The 24,132-nt window shown below is 41.9% G+C and overlaps 1 protein-coding gene across 1 annotated transcript in view; it reads left to right on the top strand.

The window, feature by feature from the left end:
* LOC132871303 (protein unc-13 homolog A) overlaps positions 1–24,132 on the top strand; it is a 91,443-nt gene that overhangs the window by 48,713 nt on the left and 18,598 nt on the right. Inside the window, exons 23-32 of the mRNA XM_060905419.1 lie at positions 187–255; positions 352–441; positions 7,258–7,392; positions 8,228–8,355; positions 11,158–11,243; positions 11,522–11,648; positions 11,896–11,992; positions 18,129–18,272; positions 18,417–18,494; positions 18,904–18,981. Coding sequence (XP_060761402.1) covers positions 187–255; positions 352–441; positions 7,258–7,392; positions 8,228–8,355; positions 11,158–11,243; positions 11,522–11,648; positions 11,896–11,992; positions 18,129–18,272; positions 18,417–18,494; positions 18,904–18,981 — 1,032 coding nt within the window. The remainder of the gene's footprint in view (positions 1–186; positions 256–351; positions 442–7,257; positions 7,393–8,227; positions 8,356–11,157; positions 11,244–11,521; positions 11,649–11,895; positions 11,993–18,128; positions 18,273–18,416; positions 18,495–18,903; positions 18,982–24,132) is intronic.

Raw genomic sequence — 24,132 nt, 5'->3', positions numbered from 1 at the left:
TGTCACTTTGATTGACGAGTAATTAGAGTAATGCCATCTCTTTCAGTTATTAATAGATTTTCATATGTATGAATGAAAAATTCTTTACATGAATGTTCAATGTTTTCAGTGAGGACTGTCTGCCAGCTGGTGTAAAATATGTTCTAAACTAGTTTTTGCGTGTGTGTGTGTGTGTGTGTCCTGCAGAAAGAGAGGTTTGTGAAGCTTCTGGACCAACTCCATAACTCTCTGAGAATAGACCTCTCTATGTACAGGGTATGCACAATACACACTCATTTACACACTCCTTAACCCTCAGTTACACTCTGGAGCCATGCTTGTGATACACACTCCATACCGTACGTCTTGCAGAATAATTTCCCTGCTAGCAGTCCTGAGCGGCTGCAGGATCTGAAGTCTACTGTGGATCTACTCACGAGCATCACCTTCTTCAGGATGAAGGTTTGTGTTGCATGTACACACACTTACAAATGATAGACAGAAAGAGTTGCATGATTTGTATTCATAGCTTGAAGACCAAAAGAATGAGAGAAGACTGTTTATAGCTGCTATAATATAAGTGATAACAGGAACTAACTTGTTTCACAACATAAATTATGACTGTAAATGGATTAAAATGAGAAAGACGTGTTGTTCTTTAATTGATTGATTGATTGATTGATTGATTGATTGATTCTGAACAATAAAGAAGAAAGATATAAAAATAAAAAATTTAAATAAAAATACAATAATCAAAACATCATCATAAACAAACAGAATAGCGTAGCCACAAGGCAATAACATAATGTTCAGAAAGGATTAGGAAGAAGTAATAACTTATCCAATCCTAACCCTCTATACCACCGCTAATCAAATGTCACTTTCCACCATAATAAACTATATATACAAAAGAAAACAAAAGCAATAAACAAAAAAGAAAACATACCAACATACCAAAACATACCGACATGGTATAATATCGACCAAATCAAATCATATATACAGATACTTATGTTATGCATATATACACACATACAATACATATATACAGTACATACATATACACATACCTATAACTATACACTAAATACAAGAAGACCAGTCACAGACTTACTCTCAATTTCATCATCACCTATATAGTCTATAAATAAATACATTTTTTAAAAAATAGTGTTGGCAAATTGCTGCGGTATAAGACAAATAAAATGCTAACCTGTCTTTGATTATTTCCTATAACAACATGCCTGTTATGTTTTACTCATCACTTAAATATAGATGTAATAATAATAATAATAATTAACAGTTATTCCACAAAACTGAGTCGTACATGAGCTGATAGCTGATGAGGCACGTGGTGCTGAGTCGGCTATAATCCATGTATGACGAGATTGAGTGGAATAACTGTTTTATTCTATCCACATTCACGGGATTTTGAGAAACGGAGCATTTTTATTTTTATTTCTCACAAATTCGATAAATAAAAACTTAATACTAAACGTCCGACAAAATAATTTCTGCTTAGAATGTAAACAAACCAGCGAAATGACAGTAGCAATTTGTGAAAAATGCTATAATAATAATAATAATAATAATTCTTGAAAAATAAAAAAGATACGTTCTTACCATCAGGTACTTTCATTCCATATTTTGTTGCTTTTTTTGTATTTTTTGTGGTTTTGTTTTCAAGTACAGTTTTTATTTCATCCTCGGTTGGTTCAGCAACGCGCTCCGCCATTTTGTTTTTCTCTACTCATGGTATATGAGCTGATATCCTAGTAGTAGAGTAGCCAATCAGAGTGTGCGATTGCTCATATCCAGTGAATGTGGATAGAATAATAATGCATATTAACATTAGTCTAAACAGTGTAGAAAAAAGTGGATGGCAGTGTTACAAGGGGATAATATAAGAATTAACCCTTTGTATCACCTCTCAAACTGAACCCTGTTTTGGTGAATAATGATGAATAATGTTCAAATGCAACACAAAGCTTGTGTGACATTTCACTTTCATCCTGAACATTGCCAAATTATCAGTTCTGGTCCATATCACACCTGACACGCAGCCTTATCTAGGTTGAGTTGTGGCAGAGATTCGGATGAGTTCATCAGCACCTTTATGTGGGCAAGATGAAGGTGTCAAACGTGCGCCATCGCTCATTTCCTATCTGGGTTGGACCGTGTTGGGGAAACACTCGCTCCGATGACTAACCGTACTGTCCTGTTAAACCTCCCGCTGTTTGATTGCGACCCTGCATTTTACAGCTCTGCAGAAACAGTTACACCCCTGCTGACACACCAAATGGGATTCTAGGTCTTGCTGCCAAGGAGATTCATTGATGCAATTGTTTGGACGTGTTTGTGTGGATGATGTGTGTAAGGGAGAGCAGGGAGACTTGGGACAGGGGAGACTTGGGACAGTTCGTCTCTCATCTCATTATCTCTAGCCGCTTTATCCTGTTCTACAGGGTCGCAGGCAAGCTGGAGCCTATCCCAGCTGACTACGGGCGAAAGGCGGGGTACACCCTGGACAAGTCGCCAGGTCATCACAGGGCTGACACATAGACACAGACAACCATTCACACTCACATTCACACCTACGGTCAATTTAGAGTCACCAGTTAACCTAACCTGCATGTCTTTGGACTGTGGGGGAAACCGGAGCACCCGGAGGAAACCCACGCGGACACGGGGAGAACATGCAAACTCCACACAGAAAGGCCCTCGCCGGCCACGGGGCTCGAACCCGGACCTTCTTGCTGTGAGGCAACAGCGCTAACCACTACACCACCGTGCCGCCCCGGGGACAGTTTGTGTTCCCATAAATTAATTTCAGCCAATCAGTTTTTAGATTACATCTGTTGATAAGTTAGATGTTAGAGTAACCTACTACCTTTGGAGCCACAAAGCTGGACACTGCAGTAAGGTCTGTACAGTTGAATATTTTATCAACCAAAACTTGTATTTTCTACTTTGCCATTGCACGTCTATTCAATGGTGCAATGTCTGTTGGTGAATTGGGGATTTGTTAGGAATTAAAGTATGTAGCCTAGTCTTACCATATATAGGATTATTTATTAAACTTAAATTCTGGGGGAAAAAAACATTTAAGGATTTTTTTTCAAATTGGCCAGACAGTTCATCATGTAACAGGTTTTTTTTTTTCTTGTGGTTTACAAATATAAAATTGTTTAAAAATTAGTGTTAAAAATGTGGGTGTGTCCCTGCATGAGGATTAAACTTATTTCATGCCTTCTTGAGAATGGAATTGTTTGGTCGAGCCAGGTTTTGGTAAAGTGATATTTTTCTATCGCTGTACCAGCATTGTGTGTTCATACAGTTCATATGGTACAGGTTTTGATAATATATAAAAATTAAACATGTAGGATGAAGCTAGGTATTTTATTTTTGTTCCATGTCTCCCCACTATGTCCCAAGTCTCCCAACACAATGTCCTATGTCTCCCCTCCATGTCTCATGTCTCCCTGAAAAAAAAATAATGACAGAAAAAGAAAGTGAAGCCTGAAGGTTGACGAGCTGAGAAACTAATGTTGTGGTAAGAGGGGACAGTAAATACTCTCTAAAGCAATATGAATGTGATGCTACCTGCAGTGAATTTCACACAGTCTACAAAAGCTGAAAACTTGTCCCAAGTCTCCCCACTCTCCCTTATACAGTTAGGTCCATATATATTTGGACACTGACACAAATTTTGTTTTTTTTACCTGTTTACTGAAACATATTCAAGTTATAGTTATATAATGGACATGGATATAAAGTCCAAACTTTCAGCTTTCATTTGAGGGTATCCACATTAAAACTGGATGAAGGGTTTAGGAGTTTCAGCTCCTTAACATGTGCCACCCTGTTTTTAAAGGGACCAAAAGTAATTGGACAATTGACTCAAAGGCTATTTCATGGGCAGGTGTGGGAAATTCCTTTGTTATGTTATTCTCAATTAAGCAGATAAAAGGCCTGGAGTTGATTTGAGATGCGGTGCTTGCATTTGGAAGATTTTGCTGTGAAGAAAACATGCGGTCAAAGGAGCTCTCCATGCAGGTCAAACAAGCCATCCTTAAGCTGCGAAAACAGAAAAAAAACATCCGAAAAATTGCTACAATATTAGGAGTGGCAAAATCTACAGTTTTGTACATCCTGAGAAAGAAAGCAAGCACTGGTGAACTCATCAATGCAAAAAGACCTGGATGCCCACAGAAGACAACAGTGGTGGAGGATCGCAGAATAATTTCCATGGTGAAGAGAAACCCCTTCACAACAGCCAACCAAGTGAACAACACTCTCCAGGAGGTAGGCGTATCAATATCCAAATCTACCATAAAGAGAAGACTGCATGAAAGTAAATACAGAGGGTTCACTGCACGGTGCCTCAAGAATAAAAAGGCTAGATTGGACTTTGCTAAAAAACATCTAAAAAAAGCCAGCACAGTTCTGGAAGAACATTCTTTGGACAGATGAAACCAAGGTCAACCTCTACCAGAATGATGGAAAGAAAAAAGTATGGTGAAGGCGTGGTACAGCTCATGATCCAAAGCATACCACATCATCTGTGAAACACGGCGGAGGCAGTGTGATGGCTTGGGCATGCATGGCTGCCAGTGGCACTGGGTCACTAGTGTTTATTGATGATGTGACACAGGACAGAAGCAGCCGGATGAATTCTGAGGTATTCAGAGACATACTGTGTGCTCAAATCCAGCCAAACCGATTGGTCGGCATTTCATAATACAGATGGACAATGACCCAAAACATAAAGCCAAAGCAACCCGGGAGTTTATTAAAGCAAAGAAGTGGAATATTCTTGAATGGCCAAGTCAGTCACCTGATCTCAACCCAATTGAGCATGCATTTCACTTGTTAAAGACTAAAGTTCAGACAGAAAGGCCCACAAACGAACAGCAACTGAAAACCGCTGCAGTAAAGGCCTGGCAGAGCATTAAAAAGGAGGAAACACCGTGTCTGGTGATGTCCATGAGTTCAAGACTTCAGGCAGTCATTGCCAACAAAGGGTTTTCAACCAAGTATTAGAAATGAACATTTTATTTACAATTATTTAATTTGTCCAATTACTTTTGAGCCCCTGAAATGAAGGGATTGTGTTTAAAAAAATGCTTTAATTCCTCACATTTTTATGCAATCATTTTGTTCAACCCACTGAATTAAAGCTGAAAGTCTGAACTTCAACTGCATCTGAATTGTTTTGTTCAAAATTCATTGTGGTAATGTACAGAACCAAAATTAGAAAAATGTTGTCTCTGTCCAAATATTTATGTACCTAACTGTATTTGTGTTAAATAAGCGGTCTTTTTTTCCAATGTTTGCGTTGATTCTGTCAAAGTAATATGTCCGCGTGGTCTGATGTAAACATGTCTGTGAAGATTCTCAATCATCCAGGTCATAGTAAACTGTGGGTGGTAGAAAAGGGCAACTGGACTTGCTTGAAGATTCTTGAAAACGTTTCGGACGAGAGGTGAAACGTTTTCAAGAATCTTCAAGCAAGTCCAGTTGCCCTTTTCTACCATCCACAGGTATGATGTAAACAAACTGTAATCTGTTGGCTACGTCAAGATCACGTGTTCAAACCGTCCAATAAAAATGTTGAAAGAAAACGTCAGACATCCCGGAATTTTCCGATTCATTATAAGCGATCTCACTGGCTGCCGATGTTGTCCCCCATCAGACGGGCAAAGCCGAGTGATTTTAATAAGCTAGGAGAAGACTCGCTGGACAATATGATCCACATCAGCATGGATGACAGCGAGATGGACTATGAGAGGGCTGCCCAACATTGGGCCAAGCAAAAGCCAAGGAGAACTAATCTGCTTTAAAGGAGTAGAAAACTTAATTCATTAGTTTGGGTTTGCAGAAAGATTATGTACTTATAAACACTCTCACAAAGTGAAGTTGTCCAAATGTGTCAAATACAGCATAATTTCAAATAATAATCATAAGCATTTTTGGCAGTGTGATGTCACTGGGATCCATTTAACAAAAGGTGGCTCCGGATTATTCTTTTGTTAAAGGCTCACAGTGACCTCACACTGCCAAATATGCTTATCGTTGTTATTATTATTAGTCAAAATTATGCTACATTTGACACTTATTAACAAATTCTCTTCATGAATGTGTTTATAAGTACATAATCTTTCTGCAAACTTAAATGTATGAATTAAGTTTTCTTTTCCTTTAAATATGTTTTAATCTGGGCGGCACGGTGGTGTAGTGGTTAGCGCTGTCGCCTCACAGCAAGAAGGTCCTGGGTTCGAGCCCCGGGGCCGGCGAGGGCCTTTCTGTGTGGAGTTTGCATGTTCTCCCCGTGTCCGCGTGGGTTTCCTCCGGGTGCTCCGGTTTCCCCCACAGTCCAAAGACATGCAGGTTAGGTTAACTGGTGACTCTAAATTGACCGTAGGTGTGAATGTGAGTGTGAATGGTTGTCTGTGTCTATGTGTCAGCCCTGTGATGGCCTGGCGACTTGTCCAGGGTGTACCCCGCCTTTCGCCCGTAGTCAGCTGGGATAGGCTCCAGCTTGCCTGCGACCCTGTAGAACAGGATAAAGCGGCTAGAGATAATGAGATGAGATGTTTTAATCTTAATCTAGTCCATTTAATAAAGTGCCAAAATTTAAACTTTATAATATGCAGTCGCCTTACTTTTCTTTTCAGTGTATCTTAGTTATACACATATTACGGTAATTGCATCAGAAACATTCTAAATCATTACAGTTATAGTAATACAGCAACTTGTTTTAAGGTGGCAGTTCTTAGGTTCAGATCCCTTTGTGATCAACAGGAGGTCATGATGATCGATTCTCTTCATTAGATTGCATAAGATGGAGCAAACCGCTGTTCATATTTTCAAGCACATTTTTGTTACAACACTACTTGATCATAGATAATTAAGGGATCCCCGTAGATTTTCAGTCTATCATATACCTAAGTGATCTATAGCAAAACAGTTTAACTTGCAGGTTGAACTTTAAGGTGAAATTTCAAATGTGTATATATTAATACTATTTAGGTCAGAAATCATTGAAACACTAGTAAAATCTATCCTATAATAATGTATCTAAAACCTCTCAGAGACCCTGAAAATGCACCTGAGAGCATCTATTTTCAAAAAATTTTCCAGGGGGGCCATACCCCCAGACCCCCCTAGTTTCGCTTTGCGCCTTCGGCACTCGCTTTTGCGTCATTGGCGCTCAACTGTCTGTGTATTATCATGCCAGAATTTACGGCTTTAATTTTTTTCTGGGTGTGTGTGTAGGTCCAGGAGCTGCAGAGTCCTCCTCGAGCCAGTCAGGTGGTTAAGGACTGTGTGAAGGCCTGTCTGAACTCTACATATGAATACATCTTCAACAACTGCCATGAGCTGTACAGTCGGGAATATCAGACAGATCCGGTTAGTAAACGTGTGTGTGTGTGTGTGTGTGTGTGTGTGTGTGCTTGCATAGTACATTATTAGACCCATTTAAACCCCAGGAAACCTAAAGCTGCTTCCCAACTTGCTAATGTTGGTCTTGTAGACAGAATCTGAAGAACAAAATATGAATAATTGGTCACTTTCCAGTTCCTGCATTACATTAGCCTCATTTCGGTGTAAAATCAGTGGCTATAATCGTGAGTGAGGTTTAAAGAATGCATAAGATTTACCCTCCTCATAGTTTTGAACCATTTTGAGCGTCACCTTTAGTTTTTACATCGTAAACATTTAAAAAGTCAAGCGCAACTTGATAGTTAACACAGCATGACGTTAATTATTAAACGCATCAGCACTGGATGGTTTATACATTGAATTAAGAGTGTACGTGTCTCTTTCCACGGGTTTGTCTCTGTTTCTTACCTCCTCACTGGAACAGAAAGTAATTTTTCACCAGCTTCATGCTCGAGATGTCATGGTGATTCTGCCCCAGGCGTCTTTCTTGTTATTCAGGAGCAGGAGGCAGTGAACAGTGATCACCTCTCTAATGGACGTTCTTTTTGAAGATGAAATATTGATCACAGCGGAGGTGGCGTGGTTGTGAGAGAACAGAGAGCTGCAGTGAGCCATGTTGCTCTTTCCTCGACTCTGCTCTCTTTTTCTCGCATCTCCTTCAACCTCGACAGGAAGGAAGAAGTTTTTGAAGGTTGTTGTTTTTGCATTATATAAGCTAAGCTGTCATACAGTAAATAGTCTGTGTGTGTGTGTGTGTGTGTGTGTGTGTGTGTGTGTGTGTGTGTTTTCTATCTGTCCTCAGTCTAAGAGTGTTCCTCCAGAGGAGCAGGGCCCCAGCATCAAGAACCTGGACTTCTGGTCCAAACTCATCACCCTTATAGTTTCCATTATAGAGGAGGACAAGAACTCCTACACACCCTGCCTCAACCAGTGAGTGTGTGTGTGTGTGTGTGTGTGTGTGTGTGTGTGTGTGCTCACATTAGTGTGATTTTCTCACTTCACTAAAAACCTATAAAAAGCACTTATAATGCTTCGTATGATATTAGTATTAAAATTAAGTCTATATTATGTGTTATACCAGGGGTCACCAAACTTTTTTCTCTGGGGGCCACATTGTCGTTCCTGACTGTAATGGGGGGCCGGGGTCGGATCAGCTATATAACATAGAATTGTATGACCCAGACAAATATAACCACCAGCAGGTCTCATTGTGTAGTAGAGATTACTAGCCTGGCACAGCCATCCCCACTACTATATCCCCCACTACTATATCAACACTTGATTCCTGGCACATATTTGTTTATCTTTACTAGTGGTTTGCAAAAGTAGTAACCAAGTCTTCACACTTTGTTTTAATTTGAAATACCACAGATATTCCATTTATTTATTTTGTAATAAAAATAACATCAAAGCTGTCAAGGTAATAAACATCTGCCTAGTTGAGGTGATTGACACTGGCAAAGGTGAGTGGAAAATTATAAATTGTAGGTAGACCTGTTGATATTATTAATAATATTAATAATAATTGTGGGGCGGCACGGTGGTGTAGTGGTTAGCGCTGTCGCCTCACAGCAAGAAGGTCCTGGGTTCGAGCCCCGGGGCCGGCGAGGGCCTTTCTGTGTGGAGTTTGCATGTTCTCCCCGTGTCCGCGTGGGTTTCCTCCGGGTGCTCCGGTTTCCCCCACAGTCCAAAGACATGCAGGTTAGGTTAACTGGTGACTCTAAATTGACCGTAGGTGTGAATGTGAGTGTGAATGGTTGTCTGTGTCTATGTGTCAGCCCTGTGATGACCTGGCGACTTGTCCAGGGTGTACCCCGCCTTTCGCCCGTAGTCAGCTGGGATAGGCTCCAGCTTGCCTGCGACCCTGTAGAAGGATAAAGCGGCTAGAGATGATGAGATGAGAATAATAATTGTGTGCAGCACTTAATAAAGGTCAAATAAATAGGCCTATAAAATAAATACATTTTTAAAAAACAGTGAAATTATAATAATATGAGCAATAGATCAATAGATCACAGCAGTTGTGCTGTGTCCTGCACGTCATTGCTCTCATCCATGGCCAAAGCAAAAAACTCGAATTCTGACGCTTTCTCATTCAGTTGGTCATACACGTTGTCCCCCAAATCTTCGGTTCGCCTGGTCATAGTAGGTGCGGAGAGACTCACCGCGTTGAGCGCATCCTTCTTGTCGGGACACGCCTCCTCAGCCACAGCAAGCATGCATACTTTAACAAAGTCCCCATCAGTAAACGGCTTTCCATGGGTAGCTAGTAGGTGAGCTACCTTATAGCTAGCTCGGACAGCAGCCTGGTCGATCTGGGTTTGGCGAAGGAATACATTCTGTTGTGCAGCCAGTCCGCATTTCATCCTCCGAATCCTGTCTTCTCTTGTTTACCCTCGCAAACTGCGTCATCACTACGAAACTCTTTGTGGCGGGTTTTGTAGTGACGACGCAGATTATATTCTTTGAAAACCGACACACTTTCTTTACATACAAGACAAACTGCACGGTCCTTACACTGAACGAAAAAATAATCAGTGTTCCACTGTTCTTTAAAAACTCTGCGCTCTCTGTCAACTTTTCGCTTACCGCTAGCCATTTTGCTGTCCTGAACACTGACAGTTCTCTGCGCGGGCACTGCCTGTCACTGCTTGATCGCAAGCATATGACAAAAATTCGGAAAATATGAATAGTTCATTTTATAACTAAATATCAATTTTAATTGATAAAATCAACAAAATAGAAGATGCAGACATGTTATTATTTGCCAAAAAGCAATTTAAAAAAAATAGGCCATGACCACTTTTGGGGATTGCCTCATAGGGCCGGTTCAAGTGGTGGGGGGCAGAGGGGCTGGGGGGCCGGTCAAAGGGGGGTGGCGGGCCGGAGTCGGCCCGCGGGCCGGAGTTTGATGACCCCTGTGTTATACACTCACTGGCCACTTTATTAGGAACACCCATCCACCTGCTGTTTGATGCAGTTCTCTAACCAGCCGATCCCTTGACAGCAGCACGATACATAAACTCATGCAGACACAAATCAAGAGCTTCAGTTATTAATGTTCACGTCAAACATCAGAATGGGAAAAATTGTGATCTCAAAGAAAGTGTGACTTTATTTCACTGTGGTATGGGTGTTGGTTTGAGCCAGATGGACTGGTTTGAGTATTTCAGAAACTGCTGACCTCCTGGGGTTTTCACACACAGAGGTCTCAAGAGTTTACATGGAATGGTGCGAAAAACAAAAAGCATCAAGTGAGCGAGCGACAGTTCTGTGGATGGAAACAAATGCCTTGTTGATAAGAGAGGTCAGAGGAAAATGGCCAGATTGGTTCGAGCTGCCAGGAAGGATATAGTAACTCATAGCAACTCTTTACATCCGTGGTGAGCAGAAAAGCATCTCAGCATGCAACAGCAGAAGACCAAACCGCTCAAGATAAAGAAGATAAAGAGAAACGACATCCATCACTACTTTGACATGAAGTGTCTTTTAATTAATAAAAATAAAAGAAAAACCATTGAACTAAAAGCTGTGTCCAAACTTTTGACTGGTACTGTATGAGCACTGGTACTGGTACACAAGGCTTGTGAAGGTATTATACCACAGTGCTGTTGAATTCTCATTTCTGATTGGTCAGAAAGTGTTGATGTGGTTTTTTTTTTTTTTTTGCAACAGCAGGATGTGTTCATGGCTCCATATACACTCCACTACCCATAAACACTCTCTGTGCAGGTTTCCTCAGGAGCTGAACGTTGGGAAGATCAGCGCTGAGGTCATGTGGAACATGTTCGCTCAGGATATGAAGTACGCCATGGAGGGTGAGGAATGTTGCACGATGCTTTATTCATATCTACATGATACAAGCGTGCACAAAAGACGACGATAAGTTAATGGCTTTGAACAGATCCAGCAGGGAAAACCATAGAGAGCATTTCAGGACTTTTCATGGCAGTTTTTAACTCCTACTGATGAAGCAGACTAGAGCTGACTCTCCATCTGTGCTCTCTTTATCACCATGCTCTTCCTGAGCATGCCCTTGCTTTAAGTACAATCTGTCTCAAAGCTCCTGGTAGACTGATGCTGTCTGTGTCTTTAGAGCACGAGAAGCACCGGCTGTGTAAGAGCGCAGATTATATGAACCTTCACTTCAAAGTCAAGTGGCTCTACAATGAGTACTGCAAAGAGCTGCCATGCTTTAAAGACCGTGTGCCCGAGTACCCTGCGTAAGTATATTTAAAACCTATTTATGCACTATGGATCGAGTCTGATAGAATAGAGAGAAGTTCAGCAGCGTTGAGAGTCGTGTTAGGAATCTTGCCTTGTATCCTTGTAATCTACCCTCATGCTCAGACTGTATGTAATAACTAACTCCATGGCAGCTTGTCACGGCTTGCAAGTGGAGCAACTTCAACTTTTCAACAAACGTTAATCTTCATAAAGTCCTAGATATCTTTTGTCTGTTGTTAATAGGTGGTTTGAACCATTTGTGATCCTTTGGTTGGATGAGAATGAGGAAGTGTCCAAGGACTTCCTGAATGGTGCCCTGGTGAGGGATGCAAAGGACGGGGTAAACATCACTTTTTTTTTATGCTTATACTCTCTATGCTTATATCTCTTCTCATCTCATTATCTCTAGCCGCTTTATCCTGTTCTACAGGGTCGCAGGCAAGCTGGAGCCTATCCCAGCTGACTACGGGCGAAAGGCGGGCTACACCCTGGACAAGTCGCCAGGTCATCACAGGGCTGACACATAGACAACCATTCACACTCACATTCACACCTACGGTCAATTTAGAGTCACCAGTTAACCTAACCTGCATGTCTTTGGACTGTGGGGGAAACCGGAGCACCCGGAGGAAACCCACACGGACACGGGGAGAACATGCAAACTCCACACAGAAAGGCCCACGCCGGCCACGGGGCTCGAACCTGGACCTTCTTGCTGTGAGGCGACAGCACTAACCACTACACCACCGTGCCACCTATGCTTATATTAGTTTGATATTTAAATAATATTGGCTGGCTTTTTGTTCCGTGGTATATCAAATATATTCCATTCAGCTAGCATAATATTGAACAAGTTGAAGACAAGTTCAATATCATGCTAGCTGAATGGAATATATCTGATATACCATGAAAAAAGTCAGCCATTATTATTATTATTATTATTATTATTATTATTATTATTATACATACACGCACTCTTCATATCAGCATATTCACCTTCCAGCTGGTGTAGCATTCAGCAGTAGTGTTAGCGAAGGCCAACACTAGTGCAGTCAAGCCAGTGCTATCGGGAGCTAGTAGCACAGGCTAACGACCGAGAAACTAAGATTTCTATCCCAAGACTCTTCTTCCATGCAAACTCGCCACAGTATTTTTCACTCAAATGTAAGTATTCCTTGCCCTATGTAATTTACTTAGTTCATTGTCAAATCAACATTGACAACTACACACAACGGAGCAACGTGGCAGCCAAAATTCTCTCAAAATCTTCCGCTTTTAACGAAGCAAACCTGGCAGCCATGTTTGTTTACAAATTGTCACAGTCACTCGCTAGCACAGAAGTTTTATGTCTCCAATGTGTCTCTTTTCCAGTTTTTTGATGTCCATTGGTATGTTTTTCTCTCATAAATATGCGTGAAGGAACAGGTGTTCAGCGCGCCTTTAGTTTCAGTTTATTTATTTTGTGCTTAATTATAGCATAGCTAATCCTAGCAGTAGTACTGGATTAGCCTCGTCTTATCTCTTTCCTGGCGGACAAAGAAATGGTTCTGCGCATGCACAGCAAAAAAGTTTTGTCATTGGATATTTGCATGAGCTTCGACGTGTGACGTGACGTTGTCTTGACAATGTCCAATATTGTAACAATATTCAGCGCTCATTCTCCATTCGGTAGAGTGACATTATACATGTAGGATAAACAATATGCTAAAAATATTGCATGCTATTGAACCAAATGAATGAAACCCGCTAGAAGGAAATAGAATGCATGTTTTTATTCCATCGAGAAAGTGTCCTGTATGTATAACACTTTAGATTATACCACTGATTATTCAGAAGGTGTTGATTAATTGTCTGTAACAGCAGGTCTGATCGTAGTTTCTGCAGCAAGGCAAATATATTAATGCGCTCATTCTAATACAGTATTATTTAGTACAAGAAAAACATATAATGGTTGATGTGGTGAAGTTTTTCTGTGAGTGTAGCAGTTTCCGGAATGAGTCTCCAGTGTCATGGCTTTGTAAGACTCAAAGTAAATTTTAAGATTTCCGCCAATGGAAAGTACTCAAAATTGAGGATGTTACAAGGTATGGTTTACTTGATAACAAGCTGCCTTTTTTGTCTTATTAACTGTGAGATAAAGTAAGAAGAAGAGAAGTAAGAAGAGCTGTTTGAAGAGTTTGGTTCCAAAACACTATATATCCAATTCCACTGGTTCGAGAAAAATCACTTTTTCTGATTATGGGAAGTGATAAAAGGAAAACCACTGTATCCTGCCTTAAAATTTATTGACTAACTCCTTCATGATAATAAACTTAAAAAATGAAATCCAGAACTAATTAACAGCTTTCAACTGAATCAAGTAATTATTTTTTTGTCAAGTTGCTACATATCCACGCCACGGCATTTTTCCCCAAAATGCTACATATCCCTTTCTATTTAAAGTGCATTTAACCGTGTTCTTTCATGACAGATTATTTAATTTATAGATTATTTTATCAAAATTATTCATAATTCAGCGTGAAATTGTCCAATAAACGCGAGAAGTGCCGAAGTGATTTCCTACTTCATAGGCGCAGCCATCTTTGAAGACTTCACGCCAATGGCGGCCTCTGATTGGCCAAATGGATATGTCTGGTTTTGAGAAAAATTGGTGATGGCGCTTGTTGCGTTTTGGAATGAAAGGCCATAATGCAGTGTGTAAATCAATGGCAGATATCGTGTTTTGGCAAAAACTGAATATGGTACAAGTAAGATATAAATGAAGAGTTTCAATTTTTCAAACTCTTCATTTATAGCTGTTACAACATAAGTGATAACAGGAACTTGCTTCACAGGGTTGCCACAAAAAAACAGTCAGTGGGACATTGATGTGGCATAAGGGGAATAAAACACTTCAGGGCATGCCGTTATTGGAAAACTATCAACAAGTCAACTCTGCCATGTTTTATTCCTGACTTATTAGAGGAATTATAAGCTGTACTCGAGTTGAGGGGGGATGGGGGGGATGCCATCCCCCCTGGAATAAAAAATGGTCAAAATCATCCCCCCTCTAAAACGGGCATCCGCCCTTCCTTCCCTTGAGCAATTTTATCAATAAATGTGGACATTACTTCTATTTAACATTGGAATTAGAAATGACATTCCACGTAGCTTTGCTGAAACTGAGCATACAATAAGCTACCGCGAGAGAGGGCGCGCACAAGCGAAGCGTTTGAGGAGGTGACATTCAGTTGGGGTTCCGTTATTTTTTATTTCATTTGGTGTCAGTGACAGCAGCGGACTGCAGCATCATGGCCAAGCGGAGTGGACAGCAAGACCTAAGCAAGTTCGGATTTAAGATCGCAAGAAAAAACATTTCAGGAGGTAAGCCAAGAGTTACGAATATCAGTCACACTTTCTGTGAGCCCACTCTCATCTCATCTCATTATCTCTAGCCACTTTATCCTGTTCTACAGGGTCGCAGGCAAGCTGGAGCCTATCCCAGCTGACTACGGGCGAGAGGCGGGGTACACCCTGGACAAGTCGCCAGGTCATCACAGGGCTGACACATAGACACAGGCAACCATTCACACTCACATTCACACCTACGCTCAATTTAGAGTCACCAGTTAACCTAACCTGCATGTCTTTGGACTGTGGGGGAAACCGGAGCACCCGGAGGAAACCCACGCGGACACGGGGAGAACATGCAAACTCCTCACAGAAAGGCCCTCGCCAGCCACGGGGCTCGAACCCGGACCTTCTTGCTGTGAGGCGACAGCGCTAACCACTACACCACCGTGCCGCCTGTGAGCCCACTATCATGCTGTAAAGTTACCGATATGTAGCCTAATTTGTGGGCGGCAGATAACAACACAGCTATCATAATGAATGTTAGTTTGGAGTCTAACCAGCTATCGATAGCTTACTCAGGTTCATGTTATCTTTGATTTCTTGTATAAGGCCATTAATTTAATCAGCCTGGACATTCGTTTGTTATTCTTCAGGCAACAAAAAGTGTTATTCAAGACAGGAAGGCTAAAATAAACGACACTAGCAGTTTTGAAGGCTTCATGGCCTCATTAGAGAGCCGGTCACAACATGTAAGGCAGAGCAGGATTGGTGTAGGACTCGACAAAGTGTCTCTGCTAAAATGCAGCTTTCTTTTTTTTCGTCATAGGCTCTTCTTCTGTCTCCTCAATGGGCCTTTTCCCCTTTCCAAAGAAACTTTCCAAAGATGCCTGCTTTTAACTCATTTTGCTCGCTTGTATCCAGTATGTATCGAAGCAAAGTATCAAAGTATCCAAGGCAGCTCCTTGGTAACCGTCAACGTTAAGGTGTCACGTGACCTAGATAACAGCAGGAATCAACGTTACAGAAAGAATCTGGTCATTTTTCAAAGCTCAAATCCTCGTTCAGATAATAAATAAATCAGAAATAACATTATAATTATATTTAATTAAATTATCTTATCCACTGCTCTTTATTCCAGATGACAGTCAGCAGCAACTGCAACACAGTGCAACAGGAGCTGGAGGACCCGGAGTGTGAGACAGTACAGGAGCAGGAGCAAGCAGGAGAACCAACAGCTGAAGATTTACAATTTACTGTTGCTTGAAACCCACACACACAGACCAGTACCTACTTTTCGACTCTCACCACCCACTGGAACATAAATTGGGGGTCATTAGGACCTTGCAACACAGGGCTCAGAACATTCCTACAACATTAGAGGGAAAAGAGAAGGAGCAGAATCATATCAAGAAAGCACTTCAGAATTGCGGTTATCCCAACTGGGCTTTCCTAAAGAGCATAAAAAGGAACATAACTGACAAGGATGATAACAGGAACAAACGCAAGAACATTGTCATTCCCTACATTTCTGGTCTATCTGAGAAACTCAGGAGGATCTTCTACAAACACAACATTCCGGTACATTTCAGACCCAATAACACCCTGAAGCAGAAACTGGTCCACCCTAAGGACAGAATACCCAGATACAAACAGGACAACGTAGTGTATGCAATTCAGTGCAGTGAGAATTGCACAAATTTGTATATTGGGGAGACGAAACAACCGCTATACAGGCGCTTGGCCCAACACAGGAGAGCCAGCTCCTCAGGCCAGGACTCGGCTGTCTACATTCATCTTAACAACGAAGGACACTCATTTCGGGATTGTGACGTACGCATTTTAGCCAGAGAGGATCGTTGGTATGAGCGAGGAGTCAAAGAAGCCATTTTTGTCAACCTGGAACGGCCATCACTGAACAGAGGTGGGGGTCTAAGACATCATTTGTCAACCATCTACAAGGTGGTCTTGGACACTCTTCCCAGACGGCTGGGTGTACACCAGGACCCAGCTGTTTTTGGGGACTCACAGGAGGACAGAGAGAGTCAGATTGCCATTGATCACCCTAACGGGCAATCCTTTGATCACCCTAATGACTCGCCGTTCACACCCAGCCTCCAGCGACCCACACCAACATGATGCCTCAATGACACCTTAGATGAGCTGGTCATCAGAATTCTGATTCTGAGCCAGGAGAGGATAAATATCTGATACTCCCTATTAGTCAGACAGAACTGAGAAAGCCTTTTGGATGAGAGGTGAAACGTTTTCAAGAATTTTCAAGCAAGTCCAGTTGCCCATTTCTACCACCCACAGTTTACTATGACCTGGATGATTGAGAATCTTCACAGACATGTTTACTGTTGCTTGTTTTAGCTTATTGGTTCCCTACCTACCTCTGTATTTAACTCAATGTTCCCAATGTTCAACTTTGAATAAAAATTCTATTGACTTGATATGAAAAGATTCAGTTGTTCATTTACATTGCCTGCTGAGGTTTTAATAAATTATTATTTACCAAACGATTTAAAAGGAGCCTACCATGACTATGAAGTTACACTTCAAATTTGTCATCTGCATTTCACCCTAATATGGAGAATGTGGTACGGTAGGTATGTCAGCCAGGAGACTGACTAAATATGACACATGACATCCACACTGTGCATGTTTTACAGTAAAATACCAGTGTGTTATGTTTTTTACAGCAATAAAAAGGGTACACAGTGTGTACTACACACTTTATCAGCACAAAATACTGTATGTCTGGTAAATGAACAAGGTCCACAGACCTACGTTGTGTGCAAACCCTCCTAAAAGCAAACCAGTTTCCCACCGACGGACCGACCGATGGGTCGACACGCGACTAAAAATTTCACCATCCCCCCTGGTTTGATTTTACAACTCGACCACTGATTATAAGAATTATTATTGTAAAGATTTCAGAAAATGCCTTATTGTGTGTGATTTGTAAATATGAAGAACGTCGCACTCATTACTTTCTGGTCCTTACAAGTCACAATTATTCCTTTTTGTAAATCCAAGCAGTGTTCTGATTACCTTAACTCATCCTCTCAAGGTATTCCTACTCTTATGTTCCTTCTCTCTCTCTCTCTGTCTCTCTCTCGCTCTCTCATATACACACACAGTTCCAGCAGACGTCAGAGCATGCCCTGTTCTCCTGCTCGGTGGTTGACGTTTTTTCTCAGCTCAATCAGAGCTTTGAGATTATCCGGAAGCTGGAGTGTCCTGACCCTCAGATTGTTGGCAACTATATGAAGAGATTCGCCAAGGTGCTGTTTAATATGTCCTTATACATTACAGTGTGACTGTCCTGCTGTTGTATTCCTAAGTATTTACTTGAATTGTGTCAAGTTGATGAATTGATGTTTGCTTGCAATCAATTCATCTCCATCTCACGTTTTTTTTTTTTACAGACTATTGGGACTGTACTTCTGTCTTACGCTGACATCATTGCCAAGGATTTTCCCAGCCACTGCAATAAGGAGAAAGTGGTACACGTTCTTTTGTGTGTGTGTGTGCAATTTCAGGGAAATATGGTGTAACTGTGCCCAAGCCTGGAATAGGTATTCATATGTTTAATCGAATGGGGATGAAGTAATTAGCTGAATGCAGTCTGCTGGGACTGAGACAAATTAGTCCCACTAGACACACACACGCGCGCACACACACACACGCGCACACACACACACACACACACACACACACACACACACACACACACACACACACACACACACACACTATTCAGCTCTCACAGCTAAATGAAACTTTGACTCCAGATCTGTGTGTGTTTAAGACGTTGGAGTTATTTCAGTACGGCACTAATGATTTTATTTGTTGTTGTTTCAATTAGTGTTTTAATGACTGTAATCATTAACATCTTTCATTTCTGTTCATCAGCCTTGCATCATCATTAATAACATCCAGCAGCTCCGGGTGCAGTTGGAGAAGATGTTTGAGGCCATGGGAGGCAGAGACGTGAGTCCTTATCCACCACTGAATATAAAAAGTCCTTATAGTTCCCATACAACATCCCTATCCGTCATAACGCATTTCCATAGCATCCAGATTTCACATCCAGCCTTCATACAGCTTTTCAAACTCTCATATATTTTTCATTTGCTTCTCAACCCTCAAAGATCCTCTATAACATTCCTGAACTGAGAATAACTCCTATATGGCATATAACTTTTCTTCCACCATATATACTTCATTTAGCCTTCATGTGACTCAGATATGGAACACAAGTAGAATTTAAAGCCTCATGATCTACATATAGTAATTATACATACTTCTCAATCCTCGTGTCATCTTCTTAATCCTCATACAATACTCAGTTAGGATGGTCAGTCTTCACAGAGCCCTTATATATCTTGCGCGAGCAATTTTTTTTTTTTTTTGAGTCCTACATGATCCGAGACCTGATGCACACCATTAGTCTCAATCAGACACACTGTGAACTTTTCTGGCAAGCTTTCTGAAAAAAAAAAGTCAGATTCATCAGACCAGGCAACGTTTTTCCAATTTTCAGTCTGTACCCACTGTAGACTCAGATCTTGTCAGTTCTTGACCTGACAGGAGTGGAACCCAGTATGGTGGTTCTGTTGTTGTAGCCCATCTGCCTCAATGTTTGATGTATTGTACATTCTGAGATCTCACCACGATGGTAAAGAGTGGTTATTTGAGTTACCAAAGCTTTCCTGTGAGTGTGTACCAGTCTGGACATTCTTCTCTAATCTCTCTCACAGAATAGTGGCACCAAAAACAATGGCACCAATATCTGGCACCAATAACAATGGCACCAATGTCAATGGCACCAATAACAATGGCACCAATGTCAATGGCACCAATATCTGGTACCAGTAACAACAGCACCAATATCTGGCACCAATACCAATGGCGCCAATATCTGGCACCAATAGCAACGACAGCAATATCTGGCACCAATACCAATGGCACCAACATCTGGCACCAATAACAACGGCACCAGTATCCAGCACCAATAACAATGGCACCAATATCTGGCACCAATAACAATGGCACCAATATCCAGCACCAATAACAATGGCACCAATATCTGGCACCAATAACAACGGCACCAATAATAATGCCACCAATATCTGGCACCAGTAACAACAGCACCAATAATAACAGCACCAATATCTGGCACCAATAACAACGGTACCAATAACAACAGCACCAATAACAACAGCACCAAAATCTGGCACCAATAACAATGGCGCCAATATCTGGCACCAATAACGACAGCACCAATATCCAGCACCAATAACAACAGCATCAATATCTGGCACCAAAAACAATGGCACCAATAACTGGCACCAATAACAACAGCACCAAGATCTGGTGCCAATAACAACAGCACCAATGTCTGGCACCAATAACAACAGCACCAATGTCTGGCACCAATAACAACAGCACCAAGATCTGGCACCAAGAACAACAGCACCAATATCTGGCACCAAGAACAACAGCACCAAGATCTGGCACCAAGAACAACAGCACCAATATCCAGCACTAATAACAACAGCACTAATATCCAGCACCAATAACAACAGCACCAATATCTGGCACCAATAACAACAGCACCAATATCTGGCACCAATAACAACAGCACCAATATCTGGCACCAATAACAATGGCACCAATATCTGGCACCAATAACAACAGCACCAATATCTGGCACCAATAACAATGGCACCAATATCTGGCACCAATAATAATGCCACCAATATCTGGCACCAATAACAACAGCACCAATATACAGCATCAATATCCAGCACCAATAACAACAGCACCAATATCTGGCACCAATAACAATGGCGCCAATATCTGGCGCCAATAACAACAGCACCAATAACAACAGCACCAAGATCTGGTACCAATAACAACGGCACCAATAACAACGGCACCAATAACAACAGCACCAGTATCTGACACCAATAATAATGCCACCAATATCTGGCACCAATTACAATGGCACCAATAACAACAGCACCAATATCTGGCACCAATAACAATGGTGCCAATATCTGGCACCAATAACAACAGCACCATTGACAACAGCACTAAGCTCTGGCGCCCTTGTTATTGGTGCCAATATCTGGCACCAATAACAACAGCACCAAGATCTGGCACCAATAACAACAGCACCAATATCTGGCACCAATAACAATGGCGCCAATATCTGGCACCAATAGCAACGACAGCAATATCTGGCACCAATACCAATGGCACCAACATCTGGCACCAATAACAACGGCACCAGTATCCAGCACCAATAACAATGGCACCAATATCTGGCACCAATAACAATGGCACCAATATCCAGCACCAATAACAATGGCACCAATATCTGGCACCAATAACAACGGCACCAATAATAATGCCACCAATATCTGGCACCAGTAACAACAGCACCAATAATAACAGCACCAATATCTGGCACCAATAACAACGGTACCAATAACAACAGCACCAATAACAACAGCACCAAAATCTGGCACCAATAACAATGGCGCCAATATCTGGCACCAATAACGACAGCACCAATATCCAGCACCAATAACAACAGCATCAATATCTGGCACCAAAAACAATGGCACCAATAACTGGCACCAATAACAACAGCACCAAGATCTGGTGCCAATAACAACAGCACCAATGTCTGGCACCAATAACAACAGCACCAATGTCTGGCACCAATAACAACAGCACCAAGATCTGGCACCAAGAACAACAGCACCAATATCTGGCACCAAGAACAACAGCACCAAGATCTGGCACCAAGAACAACAGCACCAATATCCAGCACTAATAACAACAGCACTAATATCCAGCACCAATAACAACAGCACCAATATCTGGCACCAATAACAACAGCACCAATATCTGGCACCAATAACAACAGCACCAATATCTGGCACCAATAACAATGGCACCAATATCTGGCACCAATAACAACAGCACCAATATCTGGCACCAATAACAATGGCACCAATATCTGGCACCAATAATAATGCCACCAATATCTGGCACCAATAACAACAGCACCAATATACAGCATCAATATCCAGCACCAATAACAACAGCACCAATATCTGGCACCAATAACAATGGCGCCAATATCTGGCGCCAATAACAACAGCACCAATAACAACAGCACCAAGATCTGGTACCAATAACAACGGCACCAATAACAACGGCACCAATAACAACAGCACCAGTATCTGACACCAATAATAATGCCACCAATATCTGGCACCAATTACAATGGCACCAATAACAACAGCACCAATATCTGGCACCAATAACAATGGTGCCAATATCTGGCACCAATAACAACAGCACCATTGACAACAGCACTAAGCTCTGGCGCCCTTGTTATTGGTGCCAATATCTGGCACCAATAACAACAGCACCAAGATCTGGCACCAATAACAACAGCACCAATATCTGGCACCAATAACAATGGCGCCAATATCTGGCACCAATAACAACAGCACCAATATCTGGCACCAATAACAATGGCGCCAATATCTGGTGCCAATAACAACAGCACCAAGAACTGGCGCCAATACCTTTACAAGCTCAAAGTTACTAGAGATCCCAGTTCTCTACAGCTTTCCTTACCCTCATTCAGCCCTTCTCAGATCCCACCACATAGTTCACCATGATGTTTCCTTTACATCAGCCATTAGGTACTAAAACTATCAGTTGGAGACACTATTTTCTGATGACTGCTCAGTTACATAATGTCTGTAATGTTAATGTGCATGATCGCCCCTGTGATTTATTTCTGCTTAATTAAATTGCTCTTAGTGAAGCAAAGTCCTTGTACTCATTCACTGTGTTTAGCATAAGAAGTTGTTCCTATAGAAGGTCTGCTGGTGCTCAGAGGTTGGTCCATCTGTTCTGCTAGCTTCAGATTTATCTCTCGCTTCACCATCGCTCCAATTTCCTGGACATCATTTAAATCTTTCTGTCGTTTACCAGCCTCTCTCGCTTTCTCATTCATCGATCGTGCCCTCTTTCCTGAGTCACTCTATGGTAAAAACTCCCACTCATGCTCTCTCTTTGAGAAGCTCTTAGTCATTCCCTCCTCTGCAGCGAGGCCTCTCGTCCACCTGTTACCCTGTGACACTCCGTGCATACTAATTACTGCATGACGAATCGCTTACCGCCCCAGTCCTCTTTTACCAGCATGCAAAAAAAAAAAGTTTACGGAGTATTACACAATCCCTGACTGGTATCAGAAACTTTTCCCTGACAGTTTATTTATTATCTCATCTCATTATCTCTAGCCGCTTTATCCTTCTACAGGGTCGCAGGCAAGCTGGAGCCTATCCCAGCTGACTACGGGTGAAAGGCGGGGTACACCCTGGACAAGTCGCCAGGTCATCACAGGGCTGACACATAGACACAGACAACCATTCACACTCACATTCACACCTACGGTCAATTTAGAGTCACCAGTTAACCTAACCTGCATGTCTTTGGACTGTGGGGGAAACCGGAGCACCCAGAGGAAACCCACGCAGACACGGAGAGAACATGCAAACTCCACACAGAAAGGCCCTCGCCAGCCCCGGGGCTCGAACCCAGGACCTTCTTGCTGTGAGGCGACAGCGCTAACCACTACACCACCATGCCGCCCACTTTACAGATTGAAAAAGAAAACATAATGAAGCCTACTGGATTTTGGTGCAAAATTAAGAAGCGAGTGTGACAGTCAAAGTGTCCAGAAGAACTGTGGCTGGTTCTGTAAGATGCTCAGTAAAACCTACAGCTCATTTCCGCATAAAACTGCACTCATTGTACAACCCCGATTCCAAAAAAAGTTGGGACAAAGTCTCATCTCATCTCATTATCTCTAGCCGCTTTATCCTGTTCTCCAGGGTCGCAGGCAAGCTGGAGCCTATCCCAGGTGACTACGGGCGAAAGGCGGGGTACACCCTGGACAAGTCGCCAGGTCATCACAGGGCTGACACATAGACACAGACAACCATTCACACTCACATTCACACCTACGGTCAATTTAGAGTCACCAGTTAACCTAACCTGCATGTCTTTGGACTGTGGGGGAAACCGGAGCACCCGGAGGAAACCCAC

Source organism: Neoarius graeffei, chromosome 23, assembly GCF_027579695.1.
Source record: "Neoarius graeffei isolate fNeoGra1 chromosome 23, fNeoGra1.pri, whole genome shotgun sequence".
Taxonomy (NCBI): Eukaryota; Metazoa; Chordata; class Actinopteri; order Siluriformes; family Ariidae; genus Neoarius; species Neoarius graeffei.
The sequence above is the reverse complement of the archived record's forward strand: the minus strand, read 5'-3'. Positions and strand labels throughout refer to the sequence as shown.